The sequence below is a fragment of the Salvelinus namaycush genome, chromosome 10 (genome assembly GCF_016432855.1).
Source record: "Salvelinus namaycush isolate Seneca chromosome 10, SaNama_1.0, whole genome shotgun sequence".
NCBI classification, from domain to species: domain Eukaryota; kingdom Metazoa; phylum Chordata; class Actinopteri; order Salmoniformes; family Salmonidae; genus Salvelinus; species Salvelinus namaycush.
Genome location: NC_052316.1, coordinates 43395499 through 43412879, shown reverse-complemented (window position 1 = coordinate 43412879; position 17381 = coordinate 43395499). Strand labels below are relative to the sequence as shown.

The 17381-nt window shown below is 45.9% G+C and overlaps 1 protein-coding gene across 1 annotated transcript in view; it reads right to left on the bottom strand.

Annotated features, from left to right (window-relative positions):
- Positions 1-2387: 2387 nt before the first annotated feature.
- hmcn1 (hemicentin 1) overlaps positions 2388-17381 on the bottom strand; it is a 214294-nt gene continuing 199300 nt past the window's right edge. The window contains exons 67-83 of the mRNA XM_039001765.1: positions 12187-12383; positions 11942-12023; positions 11676-11812; positions 11415-11556; positions 11019-11163; positions 10642-10769; positions 10400-10556; positions 10130-10251; positions 9748-9912; positions 7053-7160; positions 6109-6246; positions 5786-5920; positions 3961-4230; positions 3551-3741; positions 3199-3412; positions 2849-2983; positions 2388-2596 (exon numbers count right to left, since the gene is read on the bottom strand). Of these exons, the coding sequence (XP_038857693.1) occupies positions 2388-2596; positions 2849-2983; positions 3199-3412; positions 3551-3741; positions 3961-4230; positions 5786-5920; positions 6109-6246; positions 7053-7160; positions 9748-9912; positions 10130-10251; positions 10400-10556; positions 10642-10769; positions 11019-11163; positions 11415-11556; positions 11676-11812; positions 11942-12023; positions 12187-12383 (2675 nt within the window). The remainder of the gene's footprint in view (positions 2597-2848; positions 2984-3198; positions 3413-3550; positions 3742-3960; positions 4231-5785; positions 5921-6108; positions 6247-7052; positions 7161-9747; positions 9913-10129; positions 10252-10399; positions 10557-10641; positions 10770-11018; positions 11164-11414; positions 11557-11675; positions 11813-11941; positions 12024-12186; positions 12384-17381) is intronic.

Sequence of the window (17381 nt, the reverse complement as noted above, 5' to 3'; positions counted from 1 at the left end):
TCTGTAATAGTGCTGTACCACAGTGTTGTAGATATAGATATACTAGATATGTGAACTCTGTAATAGTGCTGTACCGCAGTGTTGTAGATATAGATATACTAGATATGTGAACTCTGTAATAGTGCTGTACCACAGTGTTGTAGATATACTAGATATGTGAACTCTAATAGTGCTGTACCACAGTGTTGTAGATATAGATATACTAGATATGTGAACTCTGTAATAGTGCTGTACCGCAGTGTTGTAGTTATAGATATACTAGATATGTGAACTCTGTAATAGTGCTGTACCACAGTGTTGTAGATATAGATATACTAGACACAGTGTGTGAACTCCGTAATAGTGCTGTACCGCAGTGTTGTAGATATAGATATACTAGATATGTGAACTCTGTAATAGTGCTGTACCACAGTGTTGTAGATATAGATATACTAGATATGTGAACTCTGTAATAGTGCTGTACCGCAGTGTTGTAGATATAGATATACTAGATATGTGAACTCTGTAATAGTGCTGTACCACAGTGTTGTAGATATACTAGATATGTGAACTCTAATAGTGCTGTACCACAGTGTTGTAGATATAGATATACTAGATATGTGAACTCTGTAATAGGGCTGTACCACAGTGTTGTAGATATAGATATACTAGATATGTGAACTCTGTAATAGTGCTGTACCACAGTGTTGTAGATATAGATATACTAGATATGTGAACTCTGTAATAGTGCTGTACCGCAGTGTTGTAGATATAGATATACTAGATATGTGAACTCTGTAATAGTGCTGTACCACAGTGTTGTAGATATACTAGATATGTGAACTCTAATAGTGCTGTACCACAGTGTTGTAGATATAGATATACTAGATATGTGAACTCTGTAATAGTGCTGTACCACAGTGTTGTAGATATAGATATACTAGATATGTGAACTCTGTAATAGTGCTGTACCACAGTGTTGTAGATATAGATATACTAGACACAGTGTGTGAACTCCGTAATAGTGCTGTACCGCAGTGTTGTAGATATAGATATACTAGATATGTGAACTCTGTAATAGTGCTGTACCACAGTGTTGTAGATATAGATATACTAGATATGTGAACTCTGTAATAGTGCTGTACCGCAGTGTTGTAGTTATAGATATACTAGATATGTGAACTCTGTAATAGTGCTGTACCACAGTGTTGTAGATATAGATATACTAGATATGTGAACTCTGTAATAGTGCTGTACCGCAGTGTTGTAGATATAGATATACTAGATATGTGAACTCTGTAATAGTGCTGTACCACAGTGTTGTAGATATAGATATACTAGATATGTGAACTCTGTAATAGTGCTGTACCACAGTGTTGTAGATATAGATATACTAGATATGTGAACTCTGTAATAGTGCTGTACCACAGTGTTGTAGATATAGATATACTAGACACAGTGTGTGAACTCCGTAATAGTGCTGTACCGCAGTGTTGTAGATATAGATATACTAGATATGTGAACTCTGTAATAGTGCTGTACCACAGTGTTGTAGATATAGATATACTAGATATGTGAACTCTGTAATAGTGCTGTACCGCAGTGTTGTAGTTATAGATATACTAGATATGTGAACTCTGTAATAGTGCTGTACCACAGTGTTGTAGATATAGATATACTAGATATGTGAACTCTGTAATAGTGCTGTACCGCAGTGTTGTAGATATAGATATACTAGATATGTGAACTCTGTAATAGTGCTGTACCACAGTGTTGTAGATATACTAGATATGTGAACTCTAATAGTGCTGTACCACAGTGTTGTAGATATAGATATACTAGACACAGTGTGTGAACTCCGTAATAGTGCTGTACCGCAGTGTTGTAGATATAGATATACTAGATATGTGAACTCTGTAATAGTGCTGTACCACAGTGTTGTAGATATAGATATACTAGATATGTGAACTCTGTAATAGTGCTGTACCACAGTGTTGTAGATATAGATATACTAGATATGTGAACTCCGTAATAGTGCTGTACCGCAGTGTTGTAGATATAGATATACTAGATATGTGAACTCTGTAATAGTGCTGTACCACAGTGTTGTAGATATAGATATACTAGATATGTGAACTCTAATAGTGCTGTACCACAGTGTTGTAGATATAGATATACTAGATATGTGAACTCTGTAATAGTGCTGTACCACAGTGTTGTAGATATAGATATACTAGATATGTGAACTCTGTAATAGTGCTGTACCACAGTGTTGTAGATATAGATATACTAGATATGTGAACTCTGTAATAGTGCTGTACCACAGTGTTGTAGATATACTAGATATGTGAACTCTAATAGTGCTGTACCACAGTGTTGTAGATATAGATATAGTAGACGTAAACTCTTTAATAACAGTGTCGTACCACGGTGCCGTAGATGGCCAGAGAACCGTTGTCCAGCTGGTGGATACGGTTGCTGATCTGGATGTTGACACCCTTCTTGCTCCACTGGATGGTGGGCAGGGGGTCTCCTCGTACCTCACAGTTTAGGATGGCATTACCCCCCAGGTGCTCGATTCGGTTGGAGTGGAAGTCCCCGTTGATGATCGGGGGCTCTGGACACAATAACAGGGCAGGGTTTCATTCAACCACATTCAGCTGTTACACAGGAGCTGGACAAAAAAAGAAGAGCTACTAAGAAGAGAAAATAAGTGCTAGGTCACTGTTTTCTGCTCACAAACAGTAGTCTTTTAATAAAGCTCTTGATACAAATACAACATTTTGACCGACATGGTAAACTGTGGGCTAATTAGGCCCAGTACTGACACAGGAAGGCCATATTATGGAAACAGGAAGGGATGTCACACCTTTGACGTAGACAAAGCCCAGGGACTTGATGGTTCCCACACTGTTCTCAGCAATGCAGGAGTAGGTTCCCGAGTTGTCTTTGGTAACCCGCTCGATGACCAGCTCACTGTGTCCATTCACATGGTCATAGTGAGCTACAGGGACAGATTAGAGAGAGAGATACCACCCTTAAATATTATCAACAGATCCAGTAGGAAATATTGGTGCTTAGGAAAAACTACAAGAATAGCAGACTGAATTTCAATTATAAGTCCAAAATATATATGTCAAATATTTAATGTACAGAAAGAGTTGGCAGTTTCTCTTCTTTCTAAGCAGAGTGGGGGATGGTGAGGGGGGCGGGGCATACCTGGGATGATGATGTTGTTGAAGGCCCAGGTGATTTTAGGAGGGGGGATGCCGGTGACCCCACAGGCCATTAGTAGGCGCTCTCCCTTGTTGAGGGCCACGTCTGCCAGCAGCTCAGTGAAGGCAGGGTGGGTGTGGACGGACAAACTGACCGTCCAGCTGTCCTGACCTACCGTGTTGGTGGCCACACAGGTGTAGCTGCCCTCATCATCAGGCTGGGGAGGGGAAGGAAGGGGGAGAGAGAGAGAGAGAGAGACAGAATTTGTTCAGAAGTTAGCTGACAATTCTGTTCGTTACCCCCTTCCATCCATTATGTGACTCCTAAGCCCTGGTCGTCTACTATGATCCCTTACCTGAGCGATGTCGATGACCAGCTCCCCAGAAGGCAGGATGGTGTACTCTCCAGAGGTGTCGCTCAGGGGGGACCCCTCCTTCTCCCAGGACAGGGTGGGCTGGGGGACCCCCTCTGCCACGCACGCTATCTGGGCCTGGCTGTTCTCCACCACAGACACCTCCGACTCCCCTCTACGGATAGAGGGAGGGACTGGAGGAAGGGAGTGAAGGAGGGGAGAATTTCCCATATTACATTTTTCACAAGAACTGGACAAAAATAGGAGCCACTAAATCAACTTTTTTTTTACTGCGTTAGACCGCTGAGCTAGAGCTAAAGCTAAGGCATTAGCGTGGGAATCTAATGAAAGTCCTTCGCTGCATATATCACTAGCGAATGGCCAGTCCCATCATTCCTAGCATGATGACTCACTCTGTACAGTTAGGCTCATCTCCAGACTGCTGGTGCCAGCTGCGTTAGCTGCGGTGCAGGTGTATCGACCCGTGTCCCCGGGCTGGCCGAATGCTATCTGCAGAGACCCTGAGCTCAGGACCCGCTGGCGCACAGACTCGCTGAGAGGCTGCCCGTCTTTATGCCAGGCCATGGAGGGTGAGGGAGAGCCTTCAGCCTGGCACAGCATGGTGACAGAGGAGTCCAGGGGCACCAGGTAACTCTGGGTCTGGGAGCTGATCACTGGAGGGACTAGGGGAAGGAGGCATGGAGGTTAAAGGTAGGAGGGGATATTGCTACCTATGGAGATACGTATACTGTGGAATGCAGTGTTTGGTTTTCGCCAGACATAATGGGACCCATCTCATCCAAAAAGTTGACTCAAGTTTGCCATAAAGCACTCGGAAGCACCTGGATGATCAAGACTCTTCAGAGAATGCTCTATGGACAGATGAGTCCAAAAAAAATCATTTTTGGACGACATGGGTCCCATTATGCCTGGTGAAAACATGGTTTGGGGATGCTTTGCTGCCTCAGGACCTGGACGACTTGCCCTAATAGAAAGAACCATGAATTCTGTTCTGTATCAGATAATTCTACAGGAGAATGTCAGGCCATCCGTCTGTGAGCTGAAGAGTAGCTGGGTCATGCAACAAGACAATAATACAAAACACACAATCAAGTCTACATGAAAATTGTTAAAAAGCAAAAAATGTGAATTTTTGGAATGGCTTTGTCAAAGTCCAGACCTAATCCCAATTGAGATGTTGTGGCAGGACATGAAACGAGCAGTTTATGCTTGAAACCCACAAATGCCGCTGAGTTAAAGCAGTTCTGCATGGAAGAGTGGGACAGAATTGCTCCACAGCGATGTGAGAGACTGATCAACAACTACAGGAAGTGTTTGGTTGGAGTCATTGCAGCTAAAGCGGCCACAACCAGTTATTAAGTGTAAAGGTGCAATTACTTTTTCACACAGGTGCATGAGGTGTTGCATAACCTTGTTTATGAAATACATTAAATAAGTATGTAAGTTGTTGTGTTATTTGTTAACTCAGGTTCCCTTTATCTAATATTAGATTTTGGTTAAAGATATGATAACATTTAGTATTAAAAAAATATGCAGAAGTAGAGAAAATTAGAAGGGGGCAAATACTTTTTCACGGCAATGTATGACATACACTGAGTGTACAAAACATTAAGAACACCTTCCTAATATTGAGTTGCACCCTCAGAACAGCCTCAATTCATTGGGGAATGGACTCTACAAGGTGTCAAAACTGTTCCACAGGGATACTGGCCCATGTTGACTCCAATGCTACCCACAGTTGTGTCAAGTTGGCTGGATGTCCTTTAGGTGGTGGACCATTCTTGATAGACAAAGGAAACTGTTGAGCATGAAAAGCCCAGCAGCGTTGCAGTTCTTGACACACTCAAACCAGTGCGCCTGGCACTTACTACCATACCCCGTTCAAAGGCACTTAAATATTTTGTCTTGCCCATTCACCCTCTGAATGGCACACATATACAATCCATGTCTCAATTCTCAAGGCTTAAAACTCCTTCTTTAACCTGTCTCCTCCCCTTCATCTACAGTGATTGAAGTGGATTTAACAAGTGACATCAATAAGGGATCATAGCTTTCACCTGGATTCACCTGGTCAGTCTATGTCATGGAAAGAGCAGGTGTTCATAATGTTTTGTACACTCAGTGTATAACACTGCAGGAAAATGAATTAAGAAGAAAGACGGGAATGAAGGTGAACATTTCATGAGAATAGTAAGGTGGTGATAGTTTTGGGCCCACCTTGTACTCTGAGTTTGATCTTGCCCAGAGCGGTGCCAGCAGGGTTCTGGGCCACACACATATATGTTCCTGAGTCTACCACAGCAGCCCTGGAGATCTGCAGCCCACCGCTAGGCAGCACGGTGAAGACACCTCCTAGTGGGAGAGAAGCAGGGTTTGCAACAATATAAAACAGACACAAACAGACAAGGTCAAACTAGGACACAGATAGACAGGCAGAAAGACAGACAGACAGACAGACAGACAGACAGACAGACAGACAGACAGACAGACAGACAGACAGACAGACAGACAGACAAGCAGACACAGTGCTGCCAGCCTACCGGTGCTGGGGATGTTGATGCCCTCTTTCTGCCAGGTGATGGTGGGAAGAGGGGAGCCAGTAGCTCTGCAGGGGAGGGTGATGGGGTTGTTAACAATCACATCCATAGTGGAGGGGTGGACCTGGATCACTGGCACCTCTGGAGAGAGACAGAGACAGAGAGAGACAGAGCGAGAGACAGAGAGAGACAGAGAGAGACAGAGAGAGAGAGAGAGAGGGAGAGACAGAGAGAGACAGAGAGAGAGAGAGAGAGAGAGAGAGAGAGAGAGAGAGAGAGAGAGAGAGAGAGAGAGAGAGAGAGAGAGGCAGAGAGAGGCAGAGAGAGACAGAGACAGAGCGAGACAGAGCGAGACAGAGACAGAGAGTGAGAGCGAGGGAGACAGAGGGAGACAGACACAGAGAGAGCGAGAGAGACAAAGAAAGAGAGAGACAGAGAGAGAGAGAGAAAGAGACAGAGCGAGACGGAGAGAGACAGAGACAGAGCGAGACAGAGAGAGACAGAGCGACAGAGAGAGACAGAGAGAGAGAGAGAGAGATAGACAGAGAGATAGAGAGAGACAGAGACAGCGAGACAGAGAGAGAGAGACAAAGAAAGAGAGAGACAGAGAGAGACAGAGACAGACAGACAGAGAGAGAGAGAGAGAGAGAGAGAGAGAGAGAGAGAGAGAGAGAGAGAGAGAGAGAGAGAGAGAGAGAGAGAGACAGAGTCAGAGACAGACAGAGAGAGACAGAGACAGAGAGAGACAGAGCGAGAGAAAGAGCGAGAGAAAGAGACAGAGACAGAGAGACAGACAGAGAGAGATAGATAGACGGAGAAATGAAAGAGAAAGAGAATGAAAGAGGACCCACAAAAACAATAACTTTGTTTGTTCCATAGCTGTGTGTCAGAAAAAACAAATACATCTCTATAAAGGCTTGGCGGACTTGGTGACAACATGTCCTTACCCTGTACAGTGAGCTGGACATGGCGATGGGCGGAGCCTGCAGCGTTCTTGGCCACACAGGAATAACGACCAGAGTGACTCAGCTCAGAAGACGTGATCTCTATTGCACCTAGAGTGGACACACATCACATGGACCACAGATCGAAGAGTTGAACTATAACACAGTGGTCATGAATACCCTTAGTGTGGCCACTGTACTGTAGTGAATTTGAGGACTAGTCCAACCGGGACTTAAATCCTGGTCAACACCTGACAGATAAATTGCCACGTCTGATTCACAAATGTCAGACTATGGGCCCTGGTCAAAAATAGTGCACTACATAGGAAGTAGGATGCCATTTTGTGACACTGCCCACCTCTATAGAGCTCCCAGTAGTAATAACAGAACCCAGCTCCCAGTAGTAATAACAGAACCCGGCTCCCAGTAGTAAGAACAGAACCCAGCTCCCAGTAGTAATAACAGAACCCAGCTCCCAGTAGTAATAACAGAACCCAGCTCCCAGTAGTTATAACAGAACCCAGCTCCCAGTAGTAATAACAGAACCCAGATCCCAGTAGTAATAACAGAACCCAGCTCCCAGTAATAATAACAGAACCCAGCTCCCAGTAGTAATAACAGAACCCAGCTCCCAGCAGTAATAACAGAACCCAGCTCCCAGTAGTAATAACAGAACCCAGTTCCCAGTAGTAATAACAGAACCCAGCTCCCAGTAGTAATAACAGAACCCAGCTCCCAGTAGTAATAACAGAACCCAGCTCCCAGTAGTTATAACAGAACCCAGCTCCCAGTAGTAATAACAGAACCCAGATCCCAGTAGTAATAACAGAACCCAGCTCCCAGTAATAATAACAGAACCCAGCTCCCAGTAGTAATAACAGAACCCAGCTCCCAGCAGTAATAACAGAACCCAGCTCCCAGTAGTAATAACAGAACCCAGTTCCCAGTAGTAATAACAGAACCCACCTCCCAGTAGTAATAACAGAACCCACCTCCCAGTAGTAATAACAGAACCCAGCTCCCAGTAGTAATAACAGAACCCAGCTCCCAGTAGTAATAACAGAACCCAGCTCCCAGTAGTAATAACAGAACCCAGCTCCCAGTAGTAATAACAGAACCCAGCTCCCAGTAGTAATAACAGAACCCGGCTCCCAGTAGTAATAACAGAACCCAGCTCCCAGTAGTAATAACAGAACCCAGCTCCCAGTAGTAATAACAGAACCCAGCACCCAGTAGTAATAACAGAACCCGGCTCCCAGTAGTAATAACAGAACCCAGCTCCCAGTAGTTATAACAGAACCCAGCTCCCAGTAGTAATAACAGAACCCAGCTCCCAGTAGTAATAACAGAACCCAGCTCCCAGTAGTAATAACAGAACCCAGCTCCCAGTAGTTATAACAGAACCCAGCTCCCAGTAGTAATAACAGAACCCAGCACCCAGTAGTTATAACAGAACCAAGCTCCCAGTAGTAATAACAGAACCCAGCACCCAGTAGTTATAACAGAACCCAGCTCCCAGTAGTAATAACAGAACCCAGCTCCCAGTAGTAATAACAGAACCCAGCTCCCAGTAGTTATAACAGAACCCAGCTCCCAGTAGTAATAACAAAACCCGGCTCCCAGTAGTAATAACAGAACCCAGCTCCCAGTAGTAATAACAGAACCCAGCTCCCAGTAGTTATAACAGAACCCAGCTCACAGTAGTAATAACAGAACCCAGCTCCCAGTAGTAATAACAGAACCCAGCTCCCAGTAGTTATAACAGAACCCAGCTCCCAGTAGTAATAACAGAACCCAGCTCCCAGTAGTAATAACAGAACCCAGCTCCCAGTAGTAATAACAGAACCCAGCTCCCAGTAGTAATAACAGAACCCAGCTCACAGTAGTTATAACAGAACCCAGCTCACAGTAGTAATAACAGAACCCAGCTCCCAGTAGTAATAACAGAACCCAGCTCCCAGTAGTTATAACAGAACCCAGCTCCCAGTAGTTATAACAGAACCCAGCTCCCAGTAGTAATAACAGAACCCAGCTCCCAGTAGTTATAACAGAACCCAGCTCCCAGTAGTTATAACAGAACCCAGCTCCCAGTAGTTATAACAGAACCCAGCTCCCAGTAGTTATAACAGAACCCAGCTCCCAGTAGTAATAACAGAACCCAGCTCCCAGTAGTAATAACAGAACCCAGCTCCCAGTAGTTAAAACAGAACCCAGCTCCCAGTAGTAATAACAGAACCCAGCTCCCAGTAGTAATAACAGAACCCAGCTCCCAGTAGTTATAACAGAACCCAGCTCCCAGTAGTAATAACAGAACCCAGCTCCCAGTAGTTAAAACAGAACCCAGCTCCCAGTAGTAATAACAGAACCCAGCTCCCAGTAGTAATAACAGAACCCAGCTCCCAGTAGTAATAACAGAACCCAGCTCCCAGTAGTAATAACAGAACCCAGCTCCCAGTAGTAATAACAGAACCCAGCTCCCAGTAGTTAAAACAGAACCCAGCTCCCAGTAGTAATAACAGAACCCAGCTCCCAGTAGTTATAACAGAACCCAGCTCCCAGTAGTAATAACAGAACCCAGCTCCCAGTAGTAATAACAGAACCCAGCTCCCAGTAGTTATAACAGTCTAACCAGGATGTTGTGACCCTTCTCCTCCTCTCAACACCCATCAGTAATATCTATAATAATGAACAGTCTAACCTGAGGACAGGATGCTGTAACCGTTCCCCTCCTTGGGGAGTTTCATCCCATCTTTACTCCAGTGCAGTATGGGGTCTGGGACTCCTGACGCAGTACAGCCAATCACCAGCGGGGACAGTCTGGTCACCACCAGCTCTGTGGCTTCATCCGCTATGGAGGGAGGAACTGCAGAGGAAGAGACTGCTTTTACCAAACTGGACTTCAGTGCTATTGAAGATGTCCATTTAGGAAGTCATCTTGAAAATACAGAAAATAAATAAATCAGAACCATTGAAATCAACTGACTCCACTGTCATTAAAATGACATTCAAGCCAACATTTAAAAAACATGTAAATAACATCAAGCTGTGTTCAGATGGTCTCCCGTACTGTAAGTACTCACCCTGGACAGTGAGCTGTATGGCTCTGGCCTCCTCCCCTGCCTCGTTAGACACCACACACTCATACTCAGCTGTGTCCTCCACTGTGGGCGCTATGACCACCAGAGAACCTGACGACAGTAACCTGGAGACAACAGAGAGGGAGCGGAAGCTTCAGACCATGTTTTGGGGTTCTGAGACTTTCTGTCAATCTAAGAACTGATCTCAGAGTATTATGAGATGGGAGCAACAAGAGGTAAGAAACAGAGAGGGAGGAAAAAACTGGCTTCAACCTGTACATATTCTGGTTGTGGTCTGTGTTGAGTGTTTGACCGTTCTTGGTCCAGCTGACCGTGGGCTTGGGGATGCCCGTAGCCTCACAGGAGAGGGTGGTCTGAACGTTCACTGTCACGGTTATGTTGGTGGGACCGCGGGAGATAGAGGGGGGAACTAGAACACAATGGATAGGCGTGAAATTCATTCATTAAATGTGTGTGTGTATATATGTGTGTGAGAGGCTGAGCCCTCTTCTCACCGTGGACTTGCAGGTCGACTCTCTTGCGTTGTGTCCCAGCCTGGTTGGTGGCCATACACAGATACCGTCCTGTATCAGTCACCTGGGCTGAGGGGACGTGGAGCGAGCCATCCTCAGCAAACATGTACCTGTGCAGGACGGGTGTGTGGACACACATTTAGGATAATGTCTCATTGTAAATATCATATCCTAGTCCTAAAACTTGCATTTTTGCCATGTATCTTCAATGTTGAGTGTCTGACACAAATCCTGCGTATAACATACCAGTATATTATTAACAGGGTAGTTTGAAAACTGGACGCTGATTGGCCAAAACAACAGCATTCAACACTTAATATAACATGTAACGACATCATCAGTGTGCGACGTGGTCCGACCTGGGGTTGGTTCCTGCCAGTATGGCTCCATGTTTCCTCCAGGTGACGCGGGGGGCGGGCACTCCACTCACGATACACTCCAACACTACAGGCTGGTCTACGTGGACGGCTACAGTCAGAGGGCCCTCTGTTATGGTGGGAGCAACTGAAGACACACACACACACACACACACACACACACACACACACACACACACACACACACACACACACACACACACACACACACACACACACACACACACACACACACACACACACACACACACACACACACACAAACACACAGACAGGTCTTAGGTCCCACTACTATTCTTTAGAGGCTCTAAGCACAGGACCAGCCATATTCAATAGGATAATGATGTCATTGTCTCTGACTCTCTCTGAGTTCTGTACCATTAACAGCCAGGTTGAACTGTCGTGTGGTCTTGCCAGCGATGTTGCTGGCTACACAGGTGTACTGAGCTCCATCCCCCAGCTCAGCCATGTTGATCTGGAGGTAACGCGCATTGGACAGTATACGCACACGAGGGGAGGCCTACGGAGAGAGGGGAGGGACATCAGGCCTGTGTCAAAAAGCTCTGTACACAAGCACACACACACGTTCACGCACACACACACACACACACACACACAGAGGACAGGTGTATTATTTACCTGGAGTGGCTTGTTGTCTTTGAGCCATGTGAGTGCTGGGGGAGGGACAGCGTCTGACTTGCACTCCAGAGTCACCTGTCTGTTCTGCAGCACTGACACATTCTGTGGCGTGCTCTCCCCAGCGATGTTAGGGGGAACTGGGAAGATATCACAACGAAGCAGTTAGAACATGAAATGACATGTTACATTAAAAAGCAACAACTCATTATTATTTCCAGTAGTATGCCCTGGTCAGGTCACATACACGATATAACTTCATTACCCACCATGCACGCGGACCAGGAACTCTTTATCGTCGTCTCCTGCAGGACTGTTGGCCAGACAGGTGTACCTCCCTGTGTCCTCCAGCTTGGGGGGCGAAAGAGAAGTCATGTGTGGGAAATAAGACAAAATTGATATTGGAGGAAAAAAAGAGAGCTCTTTCCTACAATCAGATTACGCCCTCAAACCTCACTACTCCTGAACAGTCTCTTCTGGGCTGTTAAGGTCCATCCCTGTCCCTCCCTCTCACCTGTGGGGAGGAGATCCTGAGCACCTCCCCTCCTCTGAGGACGCGCAGGCTGTCTGTCTGGGGGAGCGGCCGTCCGTCCTTCATCCAGGTGAGGGTGGGGGCGGGGATACCTGTGGCTTCACACAGCAGCTCCAGAACATGGTTCACTACCACAGACACCTCCGCTGCCACGCCCGAACCGTTGATACGAGGGGGGTCTGAGAGAGGCATTTTGCATTTCAGTCATTTAGCAGAAGCACTCTCAAACACACACACACACACACACTGTCTGTGTGTGTGTATATGTCTGTCTGTCTGTCTGTCTGTCTGTCTGTCTGTCTGTCTGTCTGTCTGTCTGTCTGTCTGTCTGTCTGTCTGTCTGTCTGTCTGTCTGTCTGTCTGTCTGTCTGTCTGTCTGTCTGTCTGTCTGTCTGTCTGTGTCTGTCTGTGCCTGTCTATCTGTGTCTGCCTGCCTGTTTGTTTGTCTGTCTGTGTGTGTATATCTGTCTGATTGTCTGCCTGTCTGTGCCTGTCTGTCTGCCTGCCTGTTTGTTTGTGTGTGTGTGTCTGTCTGCCTGTCTTTAAGAAAGAAAGATGACCCCACTCTCAGTATATAGTGCACCCACAGAAATATTTTGGCTCCAATAGACTTCATCAGGTAACACACATGCAGTACCAGTCAAACGTTTGGACACCTACTCATTCAAGGGTTTTTCTTTATTTTTTATATTTTCTACATTGTAGAATAATAGTGAAGACATCAACTCCATGAAATAACACATATGGAATCATGTAGTAACCAAAAAAGTGTTAAACAAATCAAAATATATTTTATATTTGAGGTTCTTCAAAGTAGCCACCATTTGCCTTGATGACAGCTTTGCACACTTTTGGCATTCTCTCAACCAGCTTCATGTGGAATGCTTTTCCAACAGTCTTGAAGGAGTTCCAACATATGGTGAGCACTTGTTAGCTGCTTTTCCTTCACTCTGCGGTCCAACTCATCCCAAACCATCTTAATTGGGTTGAGGTCGGGGGTATTGTGGAGACCAGGTCATCTGATGCAGCACTCCATCACTCTCCTTGGTCAAATAGCCCTTAAACAGCCTGGAGGTGTGGGTCATTGCCCTGTTGAAAATGATAGTCCCACTAAGCGCAAACCAGATGGGATGGCGTATCGCTGCAGAATGCTGTGGTAGCCATGCTGGTTAAGAGTGCCTTGAATTCTAAATAAATCACAGGCAGTGTCACCACCAAAGCACCCCCACACCATCACACCTCCTCCTCCATGCTTGACGGTGGGAACCACACATGCGGAGATCATCCGTTCACCTACGGCGGTTGGAACCAAAAATCTCAATTTTGGACTCATCAGACCAAAGGACAGATTTCCACCAGTCTAATGTCCGTTGCTCGCGTTTCTTGGTCCAAACAAGTCTCTTCTTCTTATTGGTGTCCTTTAGTAATTCGACCATGAAGGCCTGATTAACAGTCTCCTCTGAACAGTTGATGTTGAGATATGTCTGTTTCTTGAACTTTGTGAAGCATTTATTTGGGCTGCAATCTGAAGTGCAGTTAACTCTTATTAACTCTGGGTCCTCTTTTCCTGTGGCGGTCCTCATGAGAGCCAGTTTCATCATAGCGCTTGATGGGTTTTGCAACTGCACTTGAAGAAAGTTATTGAAATTTTCCGTATTGACTGACCTTCTGTCACGCCCTGACCATAGAGAGCCCTTGTTTCTCTATGGTGTAGTAGGTCAGGGCGTGACTAGGTATTAGGTAGGTATAGGTCAGGGCGTGACTAGGTATTCTAGTTTATAATTTCTATGTTGTTCTAGTTTATATTTTCTATGTTGGTGTTTTGTATGATTCCAAATTAGAGGCAGCTGGTATCGTTGTCTCTAATTGGGGATCATATTTAAGTAGCTATTTTTTCCCACCTGTGTTTGTGGGATATCAAATCAAATCAAATTTTATTTGTCACATACACATGGTTAGCAGATGTTAATGTGAGTGTAGCGAAATGCTTGTGCTTCTAGTTCCGACAATGCAGTAATAACCAACAAGTAATCTAACCTAACAATTCCACAACTACTACCTTATACACACAAGTGTAAAGGGATAAAGAATATGTACATAAAGATATATGAATGAGTGATGGTACAGAACGGCATAGGCAAGATGCAGTAGATGGTATAGAGTACAGTATATACATATGAGATGAGTAATGTAGGGTATGTAAACATAAAGTGGCATAGTTTAAAGTGGCTAGTGATACATGTATTACATAAAGATGGCAATATGCAGTAGATGATATAGAGTACAGTATATACATATACATATGAGATGAGTAATGTAGGGTATGTAAACATTATATTAAGTGGCATTGTTTAAAGTGGCTAGTGGTACATTTTTACATAATTTCCATCAATTCCCATTATTAAAGTGGCTGGAGTTGAGTCAGTATGTTGGCAGCGGCCGCTAAATGTTAGTGGTGGCTGTTTAACAGTCTGATGGCCTTGAGATAGAAGCTGTTTTTCAGTCTCTCGGTCCCTGCTTTGATGCACCTGTACTGACCTCGCCTTCTGGATGACAGCGGGGTGAACAGGCAGTGGCTTGGGTGGTTGTTGTCCTTGATGATCTTTATGGCCTTCCTGTGACATCGGGTGGTGTAGGTGTCCTGGAGGGCAGGTAGTTTGGCCCCGGTGATGCGTTGTGCAGACCTCACTACCCTCTGGAGAGCCTTACGGTTGTGGGCGGAGCAGTTGCCGTACCAGGTGGTGATACAGCCCGACAGGATGCTCTCGATTGTGCATCTGTAGAAGTTGTGAGTGCTTTTGGTGACAAGCCGAATTTCTTCAGCCTCCTGAGGTTGAAGAGGCGCTGCTGCGCCTTCTTCACAACGCTGTCTGTGTGGGTGGACCAATTCAGTTTGTCCGTGATGTGTACACCGAGGAACTTAAAACTTTCCACCTTCTCCACTACTGACCCGTCGATGTGGATAGGGGGGTGCTCCCTTTGCTGTTTCCTGAAGTCCACTATCATCTCCTTTGTTTTGTTGACGTTGAGTGTGAGGTTATTTTCCTGACACCACACTCCGAGGGCCCTCACCTCCTCCCTGTAGGCCGTCTCGTCGTTGTTGGTAATCAAGCCTACCACTGTAGTGTCATCCGCAAACTTGATGATTGAGTTGGAGGCGTGCATGGCCACGCAGTCGTGGGTGAACAGGGAGTATAGGAGAGGGCTCAGAACGCACCCTTGTGGGGCCCCAGTGTTGAGGATCAGCGGGGTGGAGATGTTGTTACCTACCCTCACCACCTGGGGGCGGCCCGTCAGGAAGTCCAGGACCCAGTTGCACAGGGCGGGGTCGAGACCCAGGGTCTCGAGCTTGATGACGAGTTTGGAGGGTACTATGGTGTTAAATGCTGAGCTGTAGTCGATGAACAGCATTCTCACATAGGTATTCCTCTTGTCCAGATGGGTTAGGGCAGTGTGGTTGCGATTGCGTTGTCTGTGGACCTATTGGGTCGGTAAGCAAATTGGGGTGGGTCTAGGGTGTCCGGTAGGGTGGAGGTGATATGGTCCTTGACTAGTCTCTCAAAGCACTTCATGATGACGGAAGTGAGTGCTACGGGGCGGTAGTCGTTTAGCTCAGTTACCTTAGCTTTCTTGGGAACAGGAACAATGGTGGCCCTCTTGAAGCATGTGGGAACAGCAGACTGGGATAAGGATTGATTGAATATGTCCGTAAACACACCAGCCAGCTGGTCTGCGCATGCTTTGAGGACGCGGCTGGGAATGCCGTCTGGGCCTGCAGCCTTGCGAGGGTTAACACGTTTAAATGTTTTACTCACCTCGGCTGCAGTGAAGGAGAGCCCGCAGGTTTTGGTAGCGGGCCGTGTCAGTGGCACTGTATTGTCCTCAAAGCGAGCAAAAAAGTTATTAAGCCTGTCTGGGAGCAAGACATCCTGGTCCGCGACGGGGCTGGTTTTCTTTTTGTAAGCCGTGATTGACTGTAGACCCTGCCACATACCTCTTGTGTCTGAGCTGTTGAATTGCGACTCTATTTTGTCTCTGTACTGGGACTTAGCTTGTTTGATTGCCTTGCGGAGAGAATAGCTACACTGTTTGTATTCGGTCATGTTTCCGGTCACCTTGCCCTGGTTAAAAGCAGTGGTTCGCGCTTTCAGTTTCACGCGAATGCTGCCGTCAATCCACGGTTTCTGGTTTGGGAATGTTTTAATCGTTGCTGTGGGTACGACATCGTCAATGCACTTTCTAATGAACTCGCTCACCGAATCAGCATATTCGTCAATGTTGTTGTTGGACGCAATGCGGAACATATTCCAATCCGCGTGATCGAAGCAGTCTTGAAGCGTGGAATCAGATTGGTCGGACCAGCGTTGAACAGACCTGAGCGAGGGAGCTTGTTGTTTTAGTTTCTGTTTGTAGGCTGGAAGCAACAAAATGGAGTCGTGGTCAGCTTTTCCAAAAGGAGGGCGGGGGAGGGCCTTATATGCGTCGCGGAAGTTAGTATAACAATGATCCAAGGTTTTACCAGCCCTGGTAGCACAATCGATATGCTCATAGAATTTAGGGAGTTTTGTTTTCAGATTAGCCTTGTTAAAATCCCCAGCTACGATGAATGCAGCCTCAGGGTGTGTGGTTTCCAGTTTACAAAGAGTCAGATAAAGTTCGTTCAGGGCCATCGATGTGTCTGCTTGGGGGGGAATATATACGGCTGTGATTATAATCGAAGAGAATTCCCTTGGTAGATAATGCGGTCGACATTTGAATGTGAGGAGTTCTAGATCAGGTGAACAGAATGACTTGAGTTCCTGTATGTTGTTATGATCACACCACGTCTCGTTAATCATAAGGCATACACCCCCGCCCTTCTTCTTACCAGAAAGATGTATGTTTCTGTCGGCGCGATGCGTGAAGAAACCAGCTGGCTGCACCGACTCCGTTAGCGTCTCTTGAGTTAGCCATGTTTCCGTGAAGCAGAGAACGTTACAATCTCTGATGTCTCTCTGGAATGTTACCCTTGCTCGGATTTCATCAACCTTATTGTCAAGAGACTGGACATTGGCGAGTGGAGCGCGATGTGCCCGTCTCCGAAGCCTGACCAGGAGACCGCTACGTTTGCCCCTTTTACGGCGTCGCATAGGGTCGCCGGCTGGGATCAGATCCATTGTATTGGGTGGAAGGCAAAA